The following is a 22,020-nucleotide window of genomic DNA, read 5'->3' as shown; positions in this document are numbered from 1 at the left end:
AGACCACTTTTAAGCCAGCATTCCCCAGAGGCAGAGTGTGTCTGGCTGTTAACCAGAAGCTTGGTGCTTTGAGCCCACCAAAGGATAGCTGTGGGCAGGATTCCTGCATTGCTGGGGGCTGAACTAGATGGCCCATGGGGTCCCTTCCAACTCTACAAATGCTGTGATTTCCTTTGGAGAAAAATTCCAAATGCGTTTAGCCAGAAATATTTTGAATTAATTTAGACAATATTTTCCTAAGTAACAGCACAATCCTAGATATGTCCAAGCCCCACTGAGTGTGGGAAGGGCAAACAGTGCCACTGAAAGAGTACTGGGGCACAAGGACACCAGTAACTGTGCATATCCAGCCCCTGACATTCTTGTGCGCACAGGAAGTCTCTGTGCCTCACTCTTTGGTGTGTGGGAGGGGGTCACAATTAGGGCATTACTCTTTTTGCATAGGTTTAACTGTGACCACAGAGCCTAGGACTTGCCGATCAGAAGGTTGGCGGTTCAAATCCCCGCGACAGGGTGAGCTCCCGTTGCTTGGTCCCTGCTCCTGCCAACCTAACAGTTTGAAAGCACGTCAAAGTGCAAGTAGATAAATAGGTACCGCTCCGGCGGGAAGGTAAATGGTGTTACTGTGTGCTGCTCTGGTTTGTCAGAAGCAGCTTAGTCATGCTAGCCACATGACCCAGAAGCTGTACACCAGCTACCTCGGCCAGTAAAGCGAGATGAGCACCGCAACCCCAGAGTCGGTCACGACAGGACCTAACAGGGGGGAAACCCGTATTTACCTTTAAATGCACACTGATAAAAATAGTTGCAGCTGATGTCACCTGTCTTTCTTCTGGTTCTCACGCTCCTCCCTCTTTCTTTTATTTTATCTATATCCCACCATTTTCCTCCAAGGAGCTCCCAAGTGGTGTATATGGTTCTCCCCCTCCTCATTTAATCCCAACCACTCTGTGAAGTAGGTTGAGATGAGAGGCAATGGTTGGCCCAAGGTCACCCAGTGAGCTCCATGGCCTAGTGGGGATTTGAACCTTGGTCTTCCAGGTCCTGGTTCAGCACTCTAACCACTACACGACACTGCCTCTGTAAATAGAGAAGACTATTTAAAGACAACAGCAAGGATTTGAACTCACAGACTCTGGGTATGAAGGAAGGTCTGATGAGCAGGATGCCTCATTTAGCTCCTGTTTTAGAGGCTAGGGTTGGTTGGGTGAAAGGACCCGGGGGAGGAACAGAGAGAAGCAGCCCCTGCCACTTCATTTTCCAAGTTGTCTTGAGGGCATTTAAAGTTACAAGCTGACAACTATTTGCCAGGAAGTCAGATTAGGAACTTTTGAATAAGTATTAAGGCAAGGAACTGATAAACACAGGTTCACTTTTGTGCTGCATGATTGACTTTTCTTTGACGAGCCCAGATTTAACACTAACCAAAACTAAATATATAAATCACTTGTTTCAGGAAGGCTCACACTGCCTCAACAGTGGCAGAACCTGCCTGCTTACAAACTACATAACCTAGGTCAAGGCAGCAACAGGATTGCTACCTTTGGCAGGTAGAATTTCAACAGATGCAGTTGTGGAATTTCTGCCTCCAATGCTGCTGTTAAATGCACAAAGCTGCCTTCTGTAAACAAGTTGGCAACCACATAACCCATGAGTTGATACAAATTACCATATTTGAATAGTAAATCGTATCAATTTGTCTTTCTGGGAGTTTTACAAGCTTAGTGGGTATTTCTCAAAGAGAAAATCAGTAACAGCTGACAAGCTTCCCAGAAAGTTGTCCACCACTACTGATTTTCTCTGCAGTAATATCTTGTTGCAAGGGAACAATGCAAGGTGCATTCTCAGCTCATCCTTGGGGACTGTGAGGCCCAAGAGCCCAAGCCAGCTCTTGCCATGTACTCTTTTGCACCTTAGAAAATGCTCCAGAGTGCCCTGCAACACGCAGCCGTTTTATGGCAGGGCCTTGGTAGCAGCCAAGCCAGTATGGAAAATGCTCATTATAGAGGCACAGCCTTATTTCAAATGGATCACATCAAAGAGTAAAGAGATACAGTGGTACCTCTGGTTACGTACTTACCGTACTTTTCGCACCATAGGACACACTTTTCCCGTCTTAAAAACTAAGGGGGAAAGTCTGTGCGTCCTATGGAGCAAATGCAGGGGGGAGGCAGGCAGGAAAAGCCCCCAAGAGCCCCACACAAGCTTCGCGCGGCTCTTGCGGGCTTTTCCCCAAGAGGGAGAGGGGACTGACACCGCCAGTCACTGCCCTGGCTTCCTCTTTAGACTTGGCGCCTCTCCAGGGGGGGGGGGGGCGGCTTCGCAAGGCTAAAGAGGAAGCCAAGGCAGGGAGCGTGATCCATCCCGTTCACTGCCCTGGCTTCCTCTTTAGCCTTGCGTGCCTCTCCAGCCTCAAGAGATCTACCAGAGGTAGATCTTAACCCTTGCCTCACCTGGGAGCTTCTCTGGGCAGGAATTCCCTCAGCTTAAGTGGGGTGGGGGAAGTGTGGCAGGTACCTACCTAGACACTGAAGCCACATGTCTCTCAGATGAAAATTGGGAGTGGGCATTGTGTGAAGTGGCTGTGGATCTCCTGCTGCAGAACTGTAGGACTGTATAGAGTTGGGAGGGCCACCCGAGGGTCATCTAGCCCAGCCCCCTCACAATGTAGGAATCACAGCTAAAGAACCCCCAGCAGATGGCCCCCCAACCATTGCTTAAAAGCCTCCAGTGGTGGAGACCCCAAACACCTTCCGAGGTCATAGAATTGCAGGGTTGGAAGGGAACCCCAGGAGTCATCTAGTCCAGCCCCAGTGGACAGCGGGCGCAATCCATCCCATTGCGCAAGACTAAAGATGCTGCGCAAGGCTAAAGAGGAAGCCAGGGCAGCGAGTGGGATGGATCGCGCTCACTGCCTTGTCTTCTTCTTTAGCCGCGCTGGAGAGGTTTAGCTCCTGGCTGGAGAGGTTGCGCGGCTATGGATCCCGCGCGCTGTCTTGGCTTCTTTGCTCTTTGGGGCTGGTGGGGGAACCCGGGCTTCCCCCGCAGCCCCGAGAAGCTCTGGGAGAAGCACACAGGCTGCGCACAGCCTGTTTGTTGCTCTTTGGGGCTGGGGGGGAATATTTTTTCCTTGATTTCCCCCTCTAAAAACTAGGTGCGTCCTGTGGTCCGGTGCGTCCAATAGAGCGAAAAATACGGTAATTCATTCCAGAGGTCCGTTCTTAACCTGAAACTGTTCTTAACCTTTAGCACCACTTTAGCTAATGGGGCCTCCTGCTGCTGCTGCACCGCCGGAGCACGATTTCTGTTTTCATCCTGAAGCAAAGTTCTTAACCCGAGGTACTATTTCTGGGTTAGCGGAGTCTGTAACCTGAGGCGTATGTAACTCGAGGTACCACTGCATACCATATGGCCAAAGCAGGTCTTGGTTTTTTATGGGCATAGTCCATTGATGAAAGCTCTATGAATTAGCTGATCAATATGGTTGCCTGCTACCATGGGAACAGCCAGGCTGCTCCTGCGCCTTTAACAGCAGGCTGAACAGGCAAAATATATCACAGGAATAGACATTATCCCATTCTAATGTCTGCAATCAAGTTGCTGTTAAAGGCACAGCTACACACTGAAATATCAACACAGTTGAAACTCCCCACTTCTCTTCCCATGGTTTGCTACAGAGTCCCTTCGCTAAAAATACCCTCCAACACACCTTGTGGTGCTAAATGGGACAGGTGCCAGTTTGACTCAGGAAGACCTCTGGTTGCCAACCCCTGCTAGGTATAAGACCAGAACAAATTGCAGCATAGAGCACATATTGTGGCCTGTTACATTCTCTCAGGGGACATGGGTGGCGCTGTGGGTTAAACCACAGAGCCTAGGACTTGCCGATCAGAAGGTTGGTGGTTTGAATCCCTGCGACGGGGCGAACTCCCGTTGCTTGGTCCCTGCTCCTGCCAACCTAGCAGTTTGAAAGCACGTCAAAGTGCAAGTAGATCAATAGGTACCGCTCCGGCGGGAAGGTAAACGGCGTTTCTGTGCGCTGCTCTGGTTCGCCAGAAGCGGCTTAGTCATGCTGGCCACATGACCCGGAAGCTGTACCCCGGCTCCCTCAACCAATAAAAACAGCAGGTGCATTGTCTGCCCTGCACCAGTCAGGCAACATCATGGACACAGCACCATAGGCATGACCACCAACTGCAGACTTCAGATCCCACAAAGGTGTTGGCAACTGGACAGGTTTATTAACGTGGGTTTCATGCAGCTCCCTGGCTTCCTCCTAGTTCAAGGCGAGAGAGGGAGTGATTTGGAGACTGTATTGTGTCTAAGGAGACAGCACACTGCTAATTAACTGTCCCTGAACATAGTGTACACGACACCCAGTTAGTGCAGCTCTTGTCCCTTAAAAAGCAATGGGCGACTAGTTATCCACTAGGGGGCATGAAGGATTTGCTGCAGAGAGGAGAGAGGCTCACACCTTCCTATATCATGTGAAAGTAGTAAATTGAGGATTCAACCAGTGTCATTTGTACCATTATTATTGTTGAGAAGTGCAGTTTTAAATAAGGGGTCATTCTGTATCTTCCATCCATTCAAGCAAGAGGTATTATGAGAGTTCAAGCGTACATGTCGGGGGGGGGGGACAGTCAATGAGGGTGCAAAACAGGTGTGGGGCTTGGCCATGGGAGAAGGGTGTGGGCAAGGGCCAAATTAGAGAGGCTTGCAGGGCGGTACTTGGCCCCTTGCCGTGCAGTTCCTGTCTTAAATGAAGGTACAACCTGCCACAGGACCTGAGTTTGCAATCTTCAAACCACCCAGCATTTATTTCTGTTCCAACAGAAGCATGCATGTTTTAGATTAGTCACCAGGCAGAGCTCATACATCAACTGAAACCATTCTAAATGGTGAATGGTTGGAAACAATACAAGCTTCTGTAGCATGTGAAAATCAAAGACTGCTTGTAGTCTGTTTTGCAACTTGGGAGACAAAGAGAACTTTCCCACTAACTAGAGCTTTGCCTCTGTTCAGATCTGCAGTCTTTGCACTGAGGGTGGTGTTGTGTACGGTAGTTACATTTTCCACTTTTCACACAGATAATTTTGGGCCTCATTAAGTAGACATTGCACCATAGATCTGGGATAAGCATCTTGAGGTATCCTCCTTATTGGGCTGCCCATTCCTCCCACACTTCATCACCAGTTTTTTCCTGTTATTTTTAATGAAGAATTGGTACTGTGGTAGCCATTAATTGAGGCTTTGGTTAATACAGTACAGTAGTAGTAGCAGTAGTAGTAGTAGTAGTAGTAGTATTTACACCCCACCCATCTGGCTAGGTCTCCCCAGTCACTCTGGGCGGCTTCTAGGGCGTATATCCTGGATGTTTTACAATGTGCTTATGCTGCAACATCCTGATTTTTCTGTTGCAGCACGTCTGCACAGCAGAGAATTCCTGTGGATGTGCAGTTCTCTCATTTCACCCCAAGATAGCATTGCAGAATGAACTAAAGTTACCCAAAGTGCTCTGGATCATGAGATTTAAATACTCAAACAAGATGTCTGTGATAGCCAGTATATACATTAAGTTATAAACCCAATGGGTTTTACTGAGTGTACTCACTGGAATTAATATTCCTAACTTAGTAACATTAATTAATTTCACTGGGTCTACTCTTGAGTAAAACTTAGCTGACTACCACTCAATAGGTACAATCCAACACAGCCCATTGATTTCAACAGGCTTAAGCATGCTTACGCTATGTGTTGGGGTGTGGCCAGTGAATATTTCTTCCTAATCCCTGTACACATTAAACATTATGCAGTCTTGATTTTCACATGAAGGTTTACTCCCCATATGGGACAGCTGCATATTCGTGCATTGCAGGGGGTTGGACTAGATAATTCTCAGGGTCCCTTCCAGCTGTACAATTCTTCGATTCTATGCACATGGAAATAGAAAAGGAGACAGCTTACATTGATGGAACTGAGAAGCTGTTTAATAGAAGCCGGTGATTTAGGTAATACTACAGTGTGCTTTTGAAGTCTAGAGTTTAAAAATAATGATTTGATTCATCTACTTAAGAAAGCAGGGGGAAAACACAGAAACAGAACTTAACATGAGGCAAGAGTAAAAATGCAATAATTAAACATTTGGTGCTTTTTATGAACTTTAATACCCTAACAGTGCAATTCCATAACTACTTACTTAGAAGAAAGTCCCATTAAGTTCACTGGGGCTTACTTCCAGGTAAGTGAGCATAGGATTGCAGCCTAAATGAAGAAGCGCATGATTTAAAGGTTCTTTTAAACAAACAAACAAAGAAAACCAGAACATTTCAAAACAGGCCATTTAATTTTTTTTAAAATGTATGATTGTTTGCTATGCTTTGGTGTTCCACTTGCTTTTGTTTTAGTTCTTGCCAATAAGCGTTATTATGCATTCATGTTCTTTTCAAATGTTTGGCATTATAGTGAGATCTCATATCTTTCCTCAGATTAAATTTGGCGCCACATACACCACATGTATAGAGGTGAACATCCATGTGCTGCTCGAGTTGTTCATTATTTGGGAAAATCTGAAAGCAGACCTGGCATATTGTCTCTCCAGCTGACAGGTGGGATATCATGTGCCGGACATGATCGTGCTTCCGGAAGTTTCCTTGGTCACAAATGGAGCAGACATACCTGGCCATGCCCTTGTGCATGTCGTTGTGAAGGCGCAACTGGCGCTCTCTTAGGAACTGCTTGCCGCATGTCTGACAAGCAAACTGTTTTTCCTTGGTGTGCACCGTGTAGTGTTCCCGTAAGTGGCAACGCTGATAAAAGCCCTTCCCGCAAAGATTGCAGAAATGCTTGCGTCGATGGTCTCTTTCATTCTCTTCCATCATGGCATTCTTGAACAGATCTTGATCCAGGCAGCTGGACATGTGCTCAACCACCAAATTCTCTGTCTCAAAACGCAAGCCGCAGTTAGGGCACCGGAAAGGGCAAGCTGAATCCCTGTAGAGCTGTTTCTTCGGAAGACTGTTCATCTGGAAATGGCCGTCTCCGAACTCGTCCAGCATCTCCACGTACATCATCTCCTGGATTTCAGATTGCTCCTCGGGGCTTTCTTCCAAGTCAATTTTCTCCTCCATGTTCCTTAAGCCATTGGTGGTCAAGTCTTGGGGCTCCCCGCAGGACTGCGCATGATCCTGCAACTGGCGCCCTTTCACCAATATCTGGCCACATTTCCCACATGCACATATGTTTTCTATGTGCTTGGACAAGTAATGAGAAGAGAGGTCTTCCTCAGTGATTGTCTGCCCGCACAGTTCACAGGACGCGTTTTCCGGGCCCTCCTCGACGGCACTGACTTTACTGTTAAGGACCCTGCCGCTTCTAAAATATTTCCTGGCCTCCTCATCAATAGGCATGTGGGGTTTTAAGAAAGCTTTCCTAACACGCCTGTTTTCACTGACCTCTTCCTCAATGTAGTACCTGTAAACCGGGTCATCATCATCCAGGTCGTCATTGTCAGTGGAATCGTTGCCGTCAGTCACCTTAATAATGTTAAACTCTTTCAGGTCGTCGATGGGGTTGTCCTCTGGCTCCACCTTGACAATGATCCTTTTCCTCTCCATGGCTCGACTCCGCTGTTTGCCCAGCGCCTCCAACGAAATGCTAGTGCCTTTCCCGCTAGTTATATTCGACGCTGGGGAGGATGACCCATCCGTCGCTTGGCTTGCCTCTGCTTTGAATTCATCCAGCTGGGGAGATGGGGTTTTAAGGGCGGAGTCTCTCTCACCGCTCTCTTTCTTATCGGCCCCGTAATACCTGGCGTTCTGATAGGAGTGCCTGTTCGTGCAGGACATGATGTGCTCGTCCAGCAGCCGCTCGCAGCTGAAACTGAAGCCGCAGCCGTCGCAGGTGAAGCTCCTCCCAAAGCGGCGCGATATGGACACTCGGTCTTTGGCGCCAGAGGCCTTGCGCACAACGCTCCCTTTGCAGCTCTCCAACGGCTGCTCGGATAAGCTGCTCAGCCGCAGAGCTTCGTCGCTGACCTCCCTGCTCTGGGATGCGCTCACTGTCGAACTTGGTGGCTCAGCACCGCACCTGCTTGCTTCACTCCCGCTTCGGGCCAACGTCTCTTCATACATCCGCACGCCAAAGACCATTTTGCTATTTTGGGTGCTGGAAGCGGAAGAGGAGCACCGCAAACCCGAGGAGTTTGTGTCCTGTATGTCTTCCAGACATTCCGGCACGTTGTACAGCTGCAGCGAGTTCATGGCCACCTTGAACTGCTCAAAGTTGTTGGGGGCCGTCGCGATTTTCCCCAGATACATGAACTGCAAAATGAGATCAAAGCACTCGGCCGTGATCTTCATGTTGCTGAGGTTCAGTTGCGCCGTGCTGTGCTGCTGGCTCATGAAAAACATCCTGAAATAAGAGCTGCAGGCGGCAAGGACGGCTTTGTGTGCCTGGAAGTAGATGTCGTCAATCGCAATGCAGCAGTCGCAGAGAAAACCCCACTCTCTTTGGTTGTTGAGCTGCTGGAGGACATAGCTGCTGTGGCTGGTCCTTGCCATCTTGCACGGGAATCACGGCCCTGTGCAAACAAGAGGAAAAGGGAGGAGGAGGAGGAGAGAAAAAACATATATACAGCTATCAGCTAGGTTTTGACAACTGAAACAAGAAGAGCCCCACTACCTCATGATCCTAACCAAGGGATGGCCAACATCATGGTACCCTTCTAATGCTTCTGTTGGACTCCATCTCCCATCAGCCTCAGCCAGCATGGCAAATGGCCTGGGATGATGGGAGTTGTAGTCCAGCAACATATTTGAGGGCACCATGCTGGTTATCTTTGCCCTAACTGACTACCATACTAGCCAAGGATGAATGCATTTTGATATGCTTCTGGAGCCAAATAAGAGGCACAGGAGACCTCAGGGAATCTGTGTTGTGTGTCTGTGTGTGTGTGTGCTGGGGTTACTCACTGGCTTCCCTGCCTCTACCCAGGGTAATAAAAGTCTGAAGGCACGGTGCTGGAGCCAAGCAGGCCTGCATCTGTGCCTATGCGGGGCCCACATGTATGCCAACTTGGGTTCCATGACAGAAAGGTGGGATATAAAAGAAGATTAAAAAAATAAAAAATACTCGCAGGGGCTGGAGAGGGTAGGCTGTGATCCTAGAATTCCTAGGTGGGAGAAAAAGCTTCATTGAAATCAACGTGACTTAAGAGTCTGGTGACACATCGCACATGCCGTGTGAAAGTAACCATGCCTAGTGGAGCTCCGCTTGTTGAAATTTCCCCCTGAAGGCTGGCGGCGCAGGATTTCAAGCTGCCGCACAGAGAAGCAGGAGCATGCGCTCAGGTCTCACAAGGCCTCACAGGGAAGCAGATGCTTCTTTGGCACAGCTCAGCAACTAACCTTTCCAGTGAGTTGGGAGGGGTATGTTCCAGGGGAAATTAGCCCCTGAAAGATAATAAGAGATAAAGAGAAGGAAAAAAAGTGGCCAGCAGCTCCTGCTTTCTTGCATGTTTGCCCCCCTCCCTCAGGTTTTCTCTAGCTGGTTCCTGGGAGTCTTCAGTAGTCTTAAAAGGCAAGATTTGTGGTCTACATGTATGGGTAATGCACAGGTCCCCAGCTTTTTTGAAACCTTAGAAAACATCATGGACACTGCTGCAAAACAGCTGAATGATTTAAATCAGCCTTTTTTTCTTATTAATGTCAGTCGTCTAAGTGAAATCCATCCATCCTCCCAGCCACCGCTGATATGTAATTAAAATCAAATCAGGAGGGGCAGAGCACGAAGCAGAAGGTCCAGGGGCAATGCGGTGTCTAAAAGCACAATGCTTCAGGACCTTAGGAATAACAACTTGCCAGGCTCGTATTTCCAAGGAATTGTGTTCAGAATTACAGAAAAAGGGTATTATGTGCCATAGCAGGAACTGGAGTGAAGCAAGCAAGGTATTATGCTGTGCTAATTATGCAAGTCAAAAAGACCCGGTTTCTAGTATTTGTCTGGCCGGTCCAATCCCAAGGCCTCATCCTGGTCACCAGTCACAGGAACTGATGGACTTCCATTAATGTATACCCTCTAGACTAGAGAAACAGGGAGGCGCTTCCCCGAGCAGTAAAGTTGTGGTGAAACGCTTGTCCCAATGCAGCCCAGGGCAGGTGTGCTCACCTACTGAAAAAGCACATTGCAGAGATTTGTAGCCATCCTGTTTTTCTTGCTAAGCGGGCTAGCATTTTGGTTTTAATGACCTCATATCATTGCCGCTCCCCTGTCATGTGACAAAAAAGTACTGAGTTTTCAGCTCTGAGGGCTTTAAAAGGATGGGGGGGGGGGGAGAACGACTCAATTCTCCATGGTGGAATCTCTAAACTGCACTGTATGATATTTAGGAGGATGGTTGTTAATTCAGCTCTGCACATTGCAGAAAAGGCCCCATGTGCTGCATTTGCAATGCACACAATATGTTTCAGCTTCTGTTAACAGCAGACGCTTGGAAATGTAATTTGGCTTTGCTGCGAAATGCTATGGGGTCATTCAACCACTCCCATGGTGGGGGGGGGGGGGTGTCCAAGAACATTATAGTACTGTAGAGGCAGAGAATGATGTAAACTGAGCTAGTGCCTGTCCATCCAAATCACCCAGAGTCTGTGCATCTGTGTATGTGTGTAAAAGGGGGGGGGGGAATTGCCTCTTCCCATAGCAAATTTCTGCACATTCATTTGTCCATTATGGAACTAAACCAGAAGCAACAGATGCTACTGTCTAAATAAGACCCTAGTTTAGGGTGCATCTAGCAATCATGGGTGACCATTACCCCAAAGGCACATTCCTCTACTACAGTGATGGCCAAACTTGGCCCTCCAGCTATTTTGGGACTACAATTCCCATTATCCCTGACCACTGATCCTGTTAGCTAGGGATGATGGCGGGCCAAGTTTGGCCATCGCTGCTCTACTATCTTCCGAGACATATGGATGTCAACAACCACCAACATATTTTGTCCTTGTTTGGGACTGTGGTGAAAACGAATCCATGCCTCATTTAGGATTTTCCCATTCTCTGTGCCTGTTTGACCATGCAGGAACTATTTAAAAACCTAATGCTCATCTTAGGACATATTAGAAAGAGTTTGCTGAAACCATCATGAGCTGCAAACAGCAAAGACCTGCTTTCTAAGGGCTCATGGAAAAATACCGATTTCTTTAAGGAAATCCCCAAGCATAGCAAGGCGATCCCAAGTGCCCTAGCAGCTTGCTTCTCCCTCTTCACGTTCACAGGATCATGCTCTGCTTTCCCCCTTTCATGTGCGTCCTCCTCACCTCCCCCTTGCAGAGCTAACCATGGTAAGCAAAACACGCAGGTTTGTAGCCATGAATAGAACTTGGTTAGAATTAAGATGATTGCACATGTCATGTTCACTCTGATCATGCAAAGAAGAGCAAATTTGCTGGAGGGGGCAGGGAAAGAGAATATGATTCTGGTGGGGTGTTCCTAATCATGATTAGGAGAAGGGGCAATTTTACTTCTGCGTTGTGGTCCTTAGCCCTTTTTGCTAAAGAAAACCATTTGCCAGTTTTCACATTCCCCCAACCCAAGCTCTGCCAAACAAGCATGCAAGGAGTTTGTTACAGAGAGGCTGGAGCTCCACCGTACCACAATGCGATCTCTCCATAGTCTCCAAAAATAGGCAGGCTTGCTGCCAAAAGTGGGACAGAGCTACGGCAAATATGCTGGATTCCTAATAATGAGACGTCGCTGTTGCAAAACAAGACTGCTAAGAAGGGCCTTTTATGAGGCCTTGCAAATGGATCCACAGAGGTTACAAGTCTGCATATTAATATCATTATTATTGTTATCATTTGCCACAAAATGCAGAAATAGGCAATTTACAAAAGGAATGCCTATAGAGTCAAAAGCATAGCAATCATCAATATACCAACACTAGCAAGAAGAATTAAAAGAAAGGAGCAGGAATTATAGAATCGCAGAATTGTAGAGTTGGAAGGGTCCCAGAGAATCATCTAGTCCAAAGGCCCTCCAGATGTTTCTGGACTACAACATCCATCAGCCCCAGCACCAGTGATCGGGGGTGATGGGAGGTGTAGTCCAAGAACATCTGGAGGGCCACAGGTTGTGCACCTGATAGTCCAACGACCTGCAGTGCAGGAATCTCAACTAAAGCATCCATGACAGATGCCCATCCAACCTCAGCTTTGAAAGCTCCAAGGAGAGAGTCCATATGGATGCTTCTAGATAGGGGCTCTATGTGACAAGCAGGTCGTTCATCTGCTTGGCATGCAGAAGGTTCCAGGTTCAATTCCCAGCATCTCCAGGTAGGATTGGGAGAGCTACTCCATCAGAAACCCTGGACAGCTGCTGCTGCCAGCCAGTGTAGACAAAAGTGAGCCCAACAGACCTGTGGCCTGACAGCAGTTTCAACAGAAGCACATGCATACTCAGCACTCATCCAGTTTACAAAAGCTTTCCTCTTGGGCGGCAGGGAGATGGTTCTCTAGCCTCAGGAAACCAGGTGCCAGTTCACATACGTCAACAGCAGCCCAACATATGGAGCACATTGCCACCATCCTTTAGCAATGAATGCAACACGATGGCGATCTTTTTAAGCAAACTTGCTTCTAGGGGGTGGCAGCAAACAGTGTTTCCTTTTTTGCAAATATCCATATCCCAATCTTCCTCCAAAGAGTTCAGAGCGGCTTTTCATGGCGGTTGCCTCATTTCATTCTCACAAGAAGGCAGGCAGGAAACAGAGGGAGGGAGAAGGACAGGAAGACAGACAAACAGGGAAACCGCTCAGTGGAGCTTCATGGCTGAGTGGGGATATGACCAGGGTTTCCTGCAGCCAAAACAAGCTCTCTTCCAAACTGCACACTTATCTCTCCCCTGCCTTCTTTTATCTCTAGCCTGAGTTAACGGCAGTCAAAGACTTATGACTTCAGGTATGGCTTTTTAGTGAGATACCAATGGCTTCCAATACATTGGAAAATCCTAAGCTGCAATTGTTCATAAGACATACAGTGGTACCTCGCAAGACGAATGCCTCACAAGACAAAAAACTCGCTAGATGAAAGTGTTTTTTGTTTTTTGAGCTGCTTCGCAAGACGATTTTCCCTATGGGCTTGCTTCGCAAGACGGAAATGTCTTGCAAGTTTGTTTCCTTTTTCTTAACACCGTTAATACAGTTGTGACTTGACTTCGAGGAGCAACTCATAGAACGCGGTGTGGTAGCCTTTTTTGAGGTTTTTAAAGACTTTGGTGATTTTTTAAGCTTTTCCAAAACTTTTCCGACACCGTGCTTCGCAAGACGAAAAAAATCGCAAGACGACAAAACTCGCGGAACGAATTAATTTCGTCTTGCGAGGCACCACTGTATTCTTCTATGAGATGTGCAAGAGAAACATTGCCATCACTTTTACAGTTTATTTACACACACACACACACACACACACACACACACACACATACTTGCAGAATAGTGTATTATCGCAACAACCCTGTAAGGAAGGTTAGACTAAAGAAGACTGAATGGGAATGTCTCAACAAATGAAACGGATTTGAAAAAATGTTATATGGAAAAAATACGAGGCATTACACTTACTTCTGTAAAACAAGAAAATCCTTAATAAAACAAAAGAAAAAAAAAAGAAAAAAAAAGAAGACTGAATGAGAACCTGCAGCAGAGCCTTCAGTAAGGCTGTCCCTGAACAGTATTCCTATTGAGATAAAACAGGTTCCCACTACAGTGGTGCCCCGCAAGACGAATGCCTTGCAAGACGAAAAACCCGCTAGACGAAAGGGTTTTCCGTTTTTGAGTTGCTTCGCAAGACAAATTTCCCTATGGGCTTGCTTCGCAAGACGAAAACGTCTTGCGAGTCTTGCGATTTTTTTCCGCTCCCCCCCCCTTTTTCTAAGCCGCTAAGCCGCTAATAGCCTTTTAGCCGCTAAGCCGCTAAGCCTTTAATAGTCGCTAAGCTGCTAAACAGCTAATAGCGCTAATCCGCTAAGAGGGTTGCTTCGCAAGACAAAAAACCGCTAGACGAAGAGACTCGCGGAACGGATTATTTTGTCTTGCGAGGCACCACTGTATCTGTATTTTCCAAAAACAACCGAAGATATTTTTGTTGTTATTGTTCCAGCAAGCTTTCCCAGATGAATGAAAAAAGCATCTGCCTTAGGTGTTCATTTTGTACTTTTTCCAGTTGTTTTCGTACCGTTTTGAAAACGGTTTCTAGCTGTTCCTATAGTGGTGTCTGTCAACCTCCTCTAGACATATTTTAAAAGGGTATTCCTATATCAATGAATGAAGAATAATTGTTAAGATACAATAATGGCCCAAGGGGAACCAGGAAGCTTCGTAGCTCAATGGGAAAATGAACCCAGGTCTCTGTGGGGTGCAACCAATGAGGCATTTTAGCTGCACGTTGCTCATACATTCCCACACAAAATCTCCCATTTATGTCTAGGGATCATAGAATCACAGAACTGTAGAGTTGGAAGGGACCCCGAGGGTCATCTAGTCCAATCCCCTGCAATGCAAGCATTTCAATTTAAACATCCCAAATATCTGCTTAAACACCTCCAATGAAGGAGAGTCCACAACCTGCTGAGTAGTGCATAGCATTTATACAGTGTGCAAAGCACTCAATAGGTGTTCCTGTCTTGTAATCTTTAAAACACATTGAGGGATCTGTGAAGGGGGGCTAAGAGGTGGGTGAGTGTAACGGACTGAGGCTAACAGGCAAAAAGCCACATATAACGAGTTTGTGGCTGGGGCCAGAGTCTAATCACAGACGTCCTGATTTGCAGCTCAAGCTTTTAGGGCCACAGGAGACACGGAAGATCCCTGGTCAGATTTCCAGAAAGTTCAAAAGCAGCTGCCAAGAATAGGGAGGCACTGATCTCAATCAGGGCAGTAGCAAGAGGGTGCCTGTGCACGTTTAACTCTATCCTTCCACACTGCTTTCCTCGTCTAAAGCATGGGTAGACAAACTAAGGCCCAAAGTCCAGATCCAGCCCAATCGTCTTTTAAATCCGGCCCACGGACGGTCCGGGAATCAGCGTGTTTTTACATGAGTAGAATGTGTGCTTTTATTTTAAATGCATCTCTGGGTTATTTGTGGGGCATAGGAATTTGTTCACCCCCCCAAAAAAAATATATAGTCCGGCCCCCGACAAGGTCTGAGGGACAGTGGACCGGCCCCCTGCTGAAAAAGTTTGCTGACCCCTGGTCTAAATTGTTCCTCCAAAGGTGCGAAGAAAAAGAAAAACACAGGTTCCTGTATCTGCAAGCTGGATGTCCGGGGGCAAGGCATTTCGATCAGGAATGCAAAGCGGGAGGAAAGGGCTGCTGCCCCATGCCAACCCAACTCTTCCTCCCTCCCACCCCACAGTTGCTTTTACATCCTTACAGACAAACAAGACCCATGGGAAGATCAAAACGCCTGCATCGTGCCGCTTCTGCCCTTGACCACAATGCTACAGCCAGCTCAGCATCCCTCCTCAACGCAGGATGCTTCATGCATCAACATACATCCACACAACATCTCAAACCTCCTAGAGGGCAGCCTCTCCGGAGTGTGTCAGAAGAGAAAACGAGGAGCTCTGGGTGGGTGGCTCAGGACAACATGCCTCTTGCCACAGGTGCTGGCAGGGCTTGAGGAATCACGAAGGGATGCAAGGAACTGCCTTATACCAAGCCAGACCATCGGTTTGGCAGCAGTTCTCAACCTGTGGGTCCCCAGATGTTGTTGGACTACCATCATCCCTGAGCTCTGGCCTTGCTAGCTAGGGGTGATGGGAGTTGTAGTTCAACAACATCTGAGGACCCACAGGTTGAGAAAGGCTGGTCTAGAGCATTATGTATACACTGACCAGCATCAGCTCCTCAAGCAGGAGTCTCTCTCCCGGTCCTGAATTTGGGATCTACGTCATGCAAAGTTGACGGATGCTCTGCCACTGCACCCTTCCCCGATCTGAGCCACCAAACCTGCCCAATTCCTGCAGCTTCGCTTCGTCCGACTCGCTTCCTAAACTTTGTTATCACCATCCTTTCCGCATCCTTCCGACATCCTCCTAACAACCGTGAGCCGGGCGTAGCTGCGGTGGCGCTCCTTCCCCGACCGCGATGAGCACAAGGCTTCTGTTATAGAGCATTGAAAAAATAAATAAACTTGAAATAAACTGCAAAGGGGGCGGAGAGAGGGGCCTTAACGCAGAAAACGCAGCAGAGGCGAGCGATGTCTCCAAGCCAAGGAAGACTCGCAGCGTCTCCTCCTGTTTTGCCTTCTGCAGGAGCGGTTGCCTAAGCAGCGAGAGCTCTGGTTCACATGCCACTCATGACATCACCGGCTATATTGGTTTGCAACAAACAGTCCACGGAGCAGCAATGGGCGAAAGCACAACTGCAAGCACGCACACACACAAAATGCGGTGAGAAAGCATGCAGAGGGGAACAGATTCCGCCTCTGAGAAACTTAACAGGGAGATGCAAAGCGGTCTTCGCGCAAGTTATCTATCAGCCGGGCAGGCACACGCTGGCTTCCTGCTTCTGCAACTTGTCCTCTATTCTCATCCGCCCACCTCTCCGCCCACTAATGCAAGAAGAGCGTTTCTTTGAAATGAAGAAGAAGAAGAAGAAATTCCGCCACGGTATTTGCACAATTCCCTAAGCGTCATGGCTCTGGCTGGCTGAATGCGCTAAGGCGGCACTGAGAGAGGTTTCCCAGGCTTGCGTTGCCCGAGAGGGACAAAAATAAAACAAAACAAATATTAGTTGGTTGGAGGCCAACTAACAGAATGTTTCTGGGCAAATTAAGCCAAGAGTAATTCTGCAAAGAGAGAGAGATACTGATTCTCTGTAACTGGGGAGGCCTGGGTAACGGAGGTTCTTTCGAGAGGAATGCCATTCCCAAACTTCTGAGCCGCAGGATTAAGGAGGGGGGAAACATTTCATTCTCACAGCCCAAAAGTGGTTTGCTTTTCGGCAGGAGCGGCATGGTGGGGAACCTGCTAAGGCTCACTCCTCAACTGCAGACTCCTGGAGCCCCCCCCCCCCGGTTTCTTCCCCGTAGCTCAGGGGCAGAGGTTCAATCCCTGGTGTCTCCTGATAAGGCTGGAGAAAGATCTTGCTTGAAATCCTGGAGAGCCATTTGCCAGCCACTGTAGATGATACTGATCTTCCCAAGTTACTAGTCCAGCGTGTTTCATGCCCACCTCGCTGAAGGCATTTTAAAACATTGAGGACTGGCTACCAAAGTTCCTTCTGTGCAAATTACATCTATGCCCCGCTTTTCCTCCAAGGATGGCCTGCTTGGTTCTTTTCCATCCCCATCCCCTGCCACTACAACAACCCTGCGAGGTAGGTTAGGCTGAGAGACAGTGCCTGCGCCAAAGTCGCCCCGTGAGGTTCATGTCTGAGTGTGGATTTGAACCCCGGTCTCCCAGGTCCTAGGCTGCCTGACATTCTACCCCGGCTTGTCTTTGTCCCCATGTTGCTAAGTGCAGCCTGAAACCTACGCAGCACCCAGGAGAGCTAATCCAATTATCAGAGCAAGCTGGTGCATGTCTGCACTGCCTGCAATCCTATTAGGCATGGGAGCAAGAACCACTGAGCAGCAGTGGCGTAGTGTGGGGGGTGCAGGGGGGGGGCCGGGCGCACCGGGCGCAACATCTGGGGTTAGGGCAAATCCACGGGTTAGGGGGCACAAATCCACAGGTTAGGGGGCGCAAATCCACGGGTTAGGGGGCGCAAATTACTTGCCTTGCCCCGGGTGCTGACAACCCACGCTACGCCACTGCTGAGCAGACATGCAAGAATTGCACTGCAAGACCGATCTCTCCTCCTGCGCTGCACCTGAGATGCAGCGCAGTGGAATCTGACCAAATGCAGGTTTTTGCAGCTTAAGAATCAAGGCGTCTTTTCTCTCCCCCAACCCCATGGCTGTTCCCCCAACATCAAGCCTGACCAAGAGCCCTGGACAACTCAAAAGCTGGCTCTTTATTTTGCGCCATCTCAGCTGGTCTTGCTAAAGGTCTGGCCCAACTGTGCAAGGCTTCCTTAGATCCCAAGGATCAGTTCTCCCAATAGGGAGGAGACAGGAAAGAATGCATGGGAAAATCTACCACAATGCAGGGGGTGCAGTTTTCTTGTTAGCGTCACGTCCGATGGCGGTTCCAGATAATTACTTTAACCATAGATGCATGGAGTCTGGATTATTGTTTCGGTGGTACACTTTTAGCATGCAAAAGTGTCCTGGGTCAATCCCAGGCATCTCCAGACAGAGCAGGGCAGCACTCCTGCTACAAGCCCCAGACAGTTGCTGCCACTAAATGTAGACAGTACTAAGCTACATGGACCAATGGTCTGGCTCTGTAGGAGGAAGCTTCCTATGACCCTAAGATTTCGCACAATGTCAGATTCTGCTCCTGCATTGTTGAGAATAAGACCATGAAAAAGCTTCCTTGTCTGGTCACCTGCAGAAAACTCCTGCTCACCACAGGCGACCAAGCCAGCGCAATACTATTCTGAACAAGGGGTCTGTGAAAAAGACATGGATGGGCACAGGAAATGACCTTATGGCACATTTGACTATCCATCCAAATAGCCGAGTCCTGTTTTTAACCGGTGATGCTAGGGAAGAATTGATCCCTTGTTAGAAACTCAAATATATAATCTAGGAGGTGCTCCTTAAACCAGGGTTACAGTCACCAAACGGAATGCCTAGTTGCCATTTTGGGGGCAGACAGCCAGGTGCAAAATGTGCCTGGCAAATTTTGAGTACTGGATTGAACCGGAGACCTTCTGCATACATAGCATGTGTTCCACCACTAAAGTATGAGGCTTTGGTCTAAGAGCACGCCTGGAAGAAGGGGTGTCCTTTCCAGAGTGCCCCTTTTTCAGAGGTTGGCGACACATGAGAACAGGTTTAATACATAATAATAATAATAATAATAATAATAATAATAATAATTTATTATTTATACCCTGTCCATCTGGCTGGGTTTCCCCAGCCACTCTGGATGGCTTTCAACAGAGTATTAAAATAGTAAACATTAAAAGCTTCCCTAAACAGGGGTGCCTTCAGATGTCATCTAAAAGTCTGGTAGTTATTTTTCTCTTTGACATCTGGTGGGAAGGCATTCCACAGGGAGGGCGCCACTACCAAGAAGGCCCTCTGCCTGGTTCCCTGTAACTTGGCTTCTCGCAGCGAGGGAACCACCAGAAGGCCCTCGGCGCTGGACCTCAGTGTCCGGACAGAACGGTGGGGGGGGGAGACGATTCTGAACTTCCCACCTTGCACCGCTGCCATAGGAACATTTAAAAACCAAACCAAAGTTATCTTTGACAACTGATAAGCCTCAGCACCCTCTCGGCTTGACAGTTTCACCGGAGAGTGAAGCAAATTTGGAAGAAACAGAGAGTGGAGTAGAGCAAAAAAAAACCCCTATAAATTTACAACCACAAATCTCAGCGCAGTTTGGAGCAAAGTGAGAAGCAAGCAGTTCAAGGACTACTCACAGCAGAGTATCCTAAAGGGCCATGGTTTTTAAGGTAAGCCATATTCAGAGCCTGGACAGCTTGGTTAGAGCTTGGTGCTGATAATGCCAAGGTTGCAGCTTCGATCCCCACATGGGACAGCTGTATATTCCTGCTTTGCAGGGGGTTGGCCTAGATGATCCTCAGGATCCCTTCCAATCCACTCTATAATTTAATGATTGCAAGAGCAGGGGAAAAACTGTGACTTGTGAACAGCAGGCATCGCACATTCACCAAAGCAGGAAAGAGTCTAGATTTGGGGGGTCCTGCAGTCCTCAATGTTTTGGTGGCCTTCGGCAACATCTGACGCCTTGCCCCAGCCTTTGCACTGCCTTCCCAAAACCAGGTAAGCCAGGATCTGGGCATTGCGAAGGAGGTGCCCATCTTCCCAAAGACTAGTTCTCATTCTCCCAGCTTGGGGAAGGAGGTAGGAGGGCTCTAGGGTCTTGCCAGAGCCCTATGCCTCCTTCTTTGGGAAAACAGCAGGAGGGCTGGGGGAAGGTGTCAAATTTTAGCTTCGTCACCCACCACCCGGTCTGGGGTTCGTGTCCAAGTACTTTAGCGGCCCACTTGGTATGAAAAGTTAGACAGCCCATCCCAGCGCCGGGCGAAATGCCCGCGGGACCTCGGCTTTAAGAGAGCAGTTGGATCTCCCGGATCCACGGCACCGTCTCGATCTCCCACGCCGCTCCCGATCCCCGGACTCAAGTTTGGCCGGCCGGCCACGCAGCAGAAGGAGCTGCGCCGCCAGGGGCGCCCTGCCGCCTCGCCTCTCGCCCTCCCCCAAAGAGAGCGCCGATGGCGGCGCAGGGCGCAAGCCACATGGCTCCAGCGGGGCAGGGCGGGGAAGCAGCTCCAGAGGCCTCGGCCGGGAAACCCCGATGCAGCCAAGGCCGGGCGCGCCAGCTAGCGCCGCCTTTCCCTCTCCGGAGCGCGCGCAGGGAGAGAGAGAGGGAGACGGAACCAGCCTCTCCAACCCCGGGCGCACGCAGGGGCGCACGCTTCTCCGCCTGCGATCGGGCGCTGCCCTTCCGCGATCGCGCTGCGCTCGGCTTCCCCCAGGCCCGAGGCCTCGGCCCGGCTGCAGCGCGCCTCTCTCCGCGCGCTCCGGCGCTGCGCCACCCAGGGAGGCTCTCTCCTCCCGCGGCCTGCGCAAGCTCTACCCGGGGAAGCCAGCGTCTTGGCGCCGTGGTTGCGCCCCGCGCCCCACTTACCCGAGGCCGATGCAGACGTGCGGGGGGTGGGATCCGGGAGGACGAGGCAGGGGCTCGAGGGGCGGCCAGCTGCTCTCCCGGCGCCGCGGCCGCCTCCTCCGGCTGCAGCAACAAAGGACTTCCGCCCCCGGCCGCGCCTGCTGCTGCTGCTTCCCTTGCTGCCGCCCCTGCTCTGGTGCAGCAGAAGCAGCTCCGGCTCCGCCGCGACCGCACGGAGCCGCCGGACCCCTCCCCCCGGCTGGCGGCCAGCGAGCGGCGCCGGGCCCTGCTGGCGGCGGCGGGTGCGGCCAGGGCGCAGCGGGCGCCCCCCCTCCCGGCGCATATTCCTTCTCCGCGTTATTCTGCACGGCCCCATTCATTCCCCGGCTTTGGTGGGATGGGGGGTCCTCCGCCGGAGTGCCCCAGACCAGCGTGTCAATGTCAGGCTGGGCAAAGGGTGGGGGACAGGCCTTCAAAGGCACCCCGCCCCCCAGCCAGGGTGGATCTGCTAGTAGAATTATAGAATTGTAGAGCTGGAAGGAACCCCAAAGGTCATTTAATCCAACCCCCTGCGATGCAGGAATGATGCACCTTAAACTTGAGGGCCCCTAATCCTGGAGGGGCCCAGAAACCATTTTTGGTCCACATTGCTTTTTTAAAAAAAAGGGGGGGTGCTCTAGTAGACTCAATTTCATCATTCTATGATGCAGCTCCTTAATTTTTATCCCCTACCCATAACTCGAAAACAATAAGGCATAGGAATTTTTAATTTGCATCATTCCCCTTGACGGGTGAGATAATCTAGTACAGCAATTTTAATGAAAATCTGAGACGTAGCCGTCAATTATTTTTTTGAAAGTGGTGATCTGTTGTGGAACAACCCCTTTAAAGAAGATAGCAGTGGTTACCAATACCTTGTTGCTGCTTGCAAAGGGGTCCACATAACCGTTCAAGCTTCAGCCCCCCCCCCAAATGTAGGTTTACTGCTGCCCCTAGCTGGGGTTGCATTGACTGGGGAGCTTTTCGTGGGTGGGGTGTCGGTAACAAGAATTACCAACTTACTTTGGCCCATTTTGGCATGTTTGGATTTTAGAGGCAGTGCCACTCGCTCCAGCCACTTCTCCCTACCACCAATGCCTGCTTAGAGCCTGACAAGTAATCTCTCGGTTGCCTTTGCCTGGCTTTTCTGCCTCAGACAGGATGTCTAGTGTAATGAGATGCTTCTGGACTACAACTCCTATCATCCTTGATTCCTGGCCATCCTGACGGGGGAGG

General features: G+C 49.3%; 1 protein-coding gene across 3 annotated transcripts; it reads right to left on the bottom strand.

Moving 5' to 3' along the window:
• Positions 1-5,968: 5,968 nt before the first annotated feature.
• Positions 5,969-20,907, bottom strand: ZBTB1 (zinc finger and BTB domain containing 1). 3 transcript variants are annotated; one of them, XM_028744369.2, is made up of 2 exons: positions 20,767-20,907; positions 5,969-8,581 (listed from the first exon to the last, which is right to left on the bottom strand). In XM_028744369.2, exon 2 carries the CDS (start codon positions 8,559-8,561, stop codon positions 6,435-6,437), a length of 2,127 nt encoding a protein of 708 aa, XP_028600202.2. In that variant the 5' UTR covers positions 8,562-8,581; positions 20,767-20,907; the 3' UTR covers positions 5,969-6,434. The 3 variants fall into 3 exon arrangements, with proteins under 3 accessions (XP_028600202.2, XP_028600354.2, XP_028600272.2); XM_028744521.2 differs by lacking the exon at positions 20,767-20,907 and adding an exon at positions 16,004-16,840; XM_028744439.2 differs by lacking the exon at positions 20,767-20,907 and adding an exon at positions 14,208-14,305.
• Between the last annotated feature and the right edge of the window lie 1,113 nt (positions 20,908-22,020).

The sequence above is a fragment of the Podarcis muralis genome, chromosome 1 (assembly GCF_964188315.1).
Source record: "Podarcis muralis chromosome 1, rPodMur119.hap1.1, whole genome shotgun sequence".
Taxonomy (NCBI): domain Eukaryota; kingdom Metazoa; phylum Chordata; class Lepidosauria; order Squamata; family Lacertidae; genus Podarcis; species Podarcis muralis.
This window is presented reverse-complemented; position numbering and strand designations above follow the sequence as displayed.

Excerpts from the sequence above, each read along its gene's own strand:
- ZBTB1 (XM_028744369.2), bottom strand. The coding sequence starts at position 8,561 with ATGGCAAGGACCAGCCACAGCAGCTATGTCCTCCAGCAGCTCAACAAC.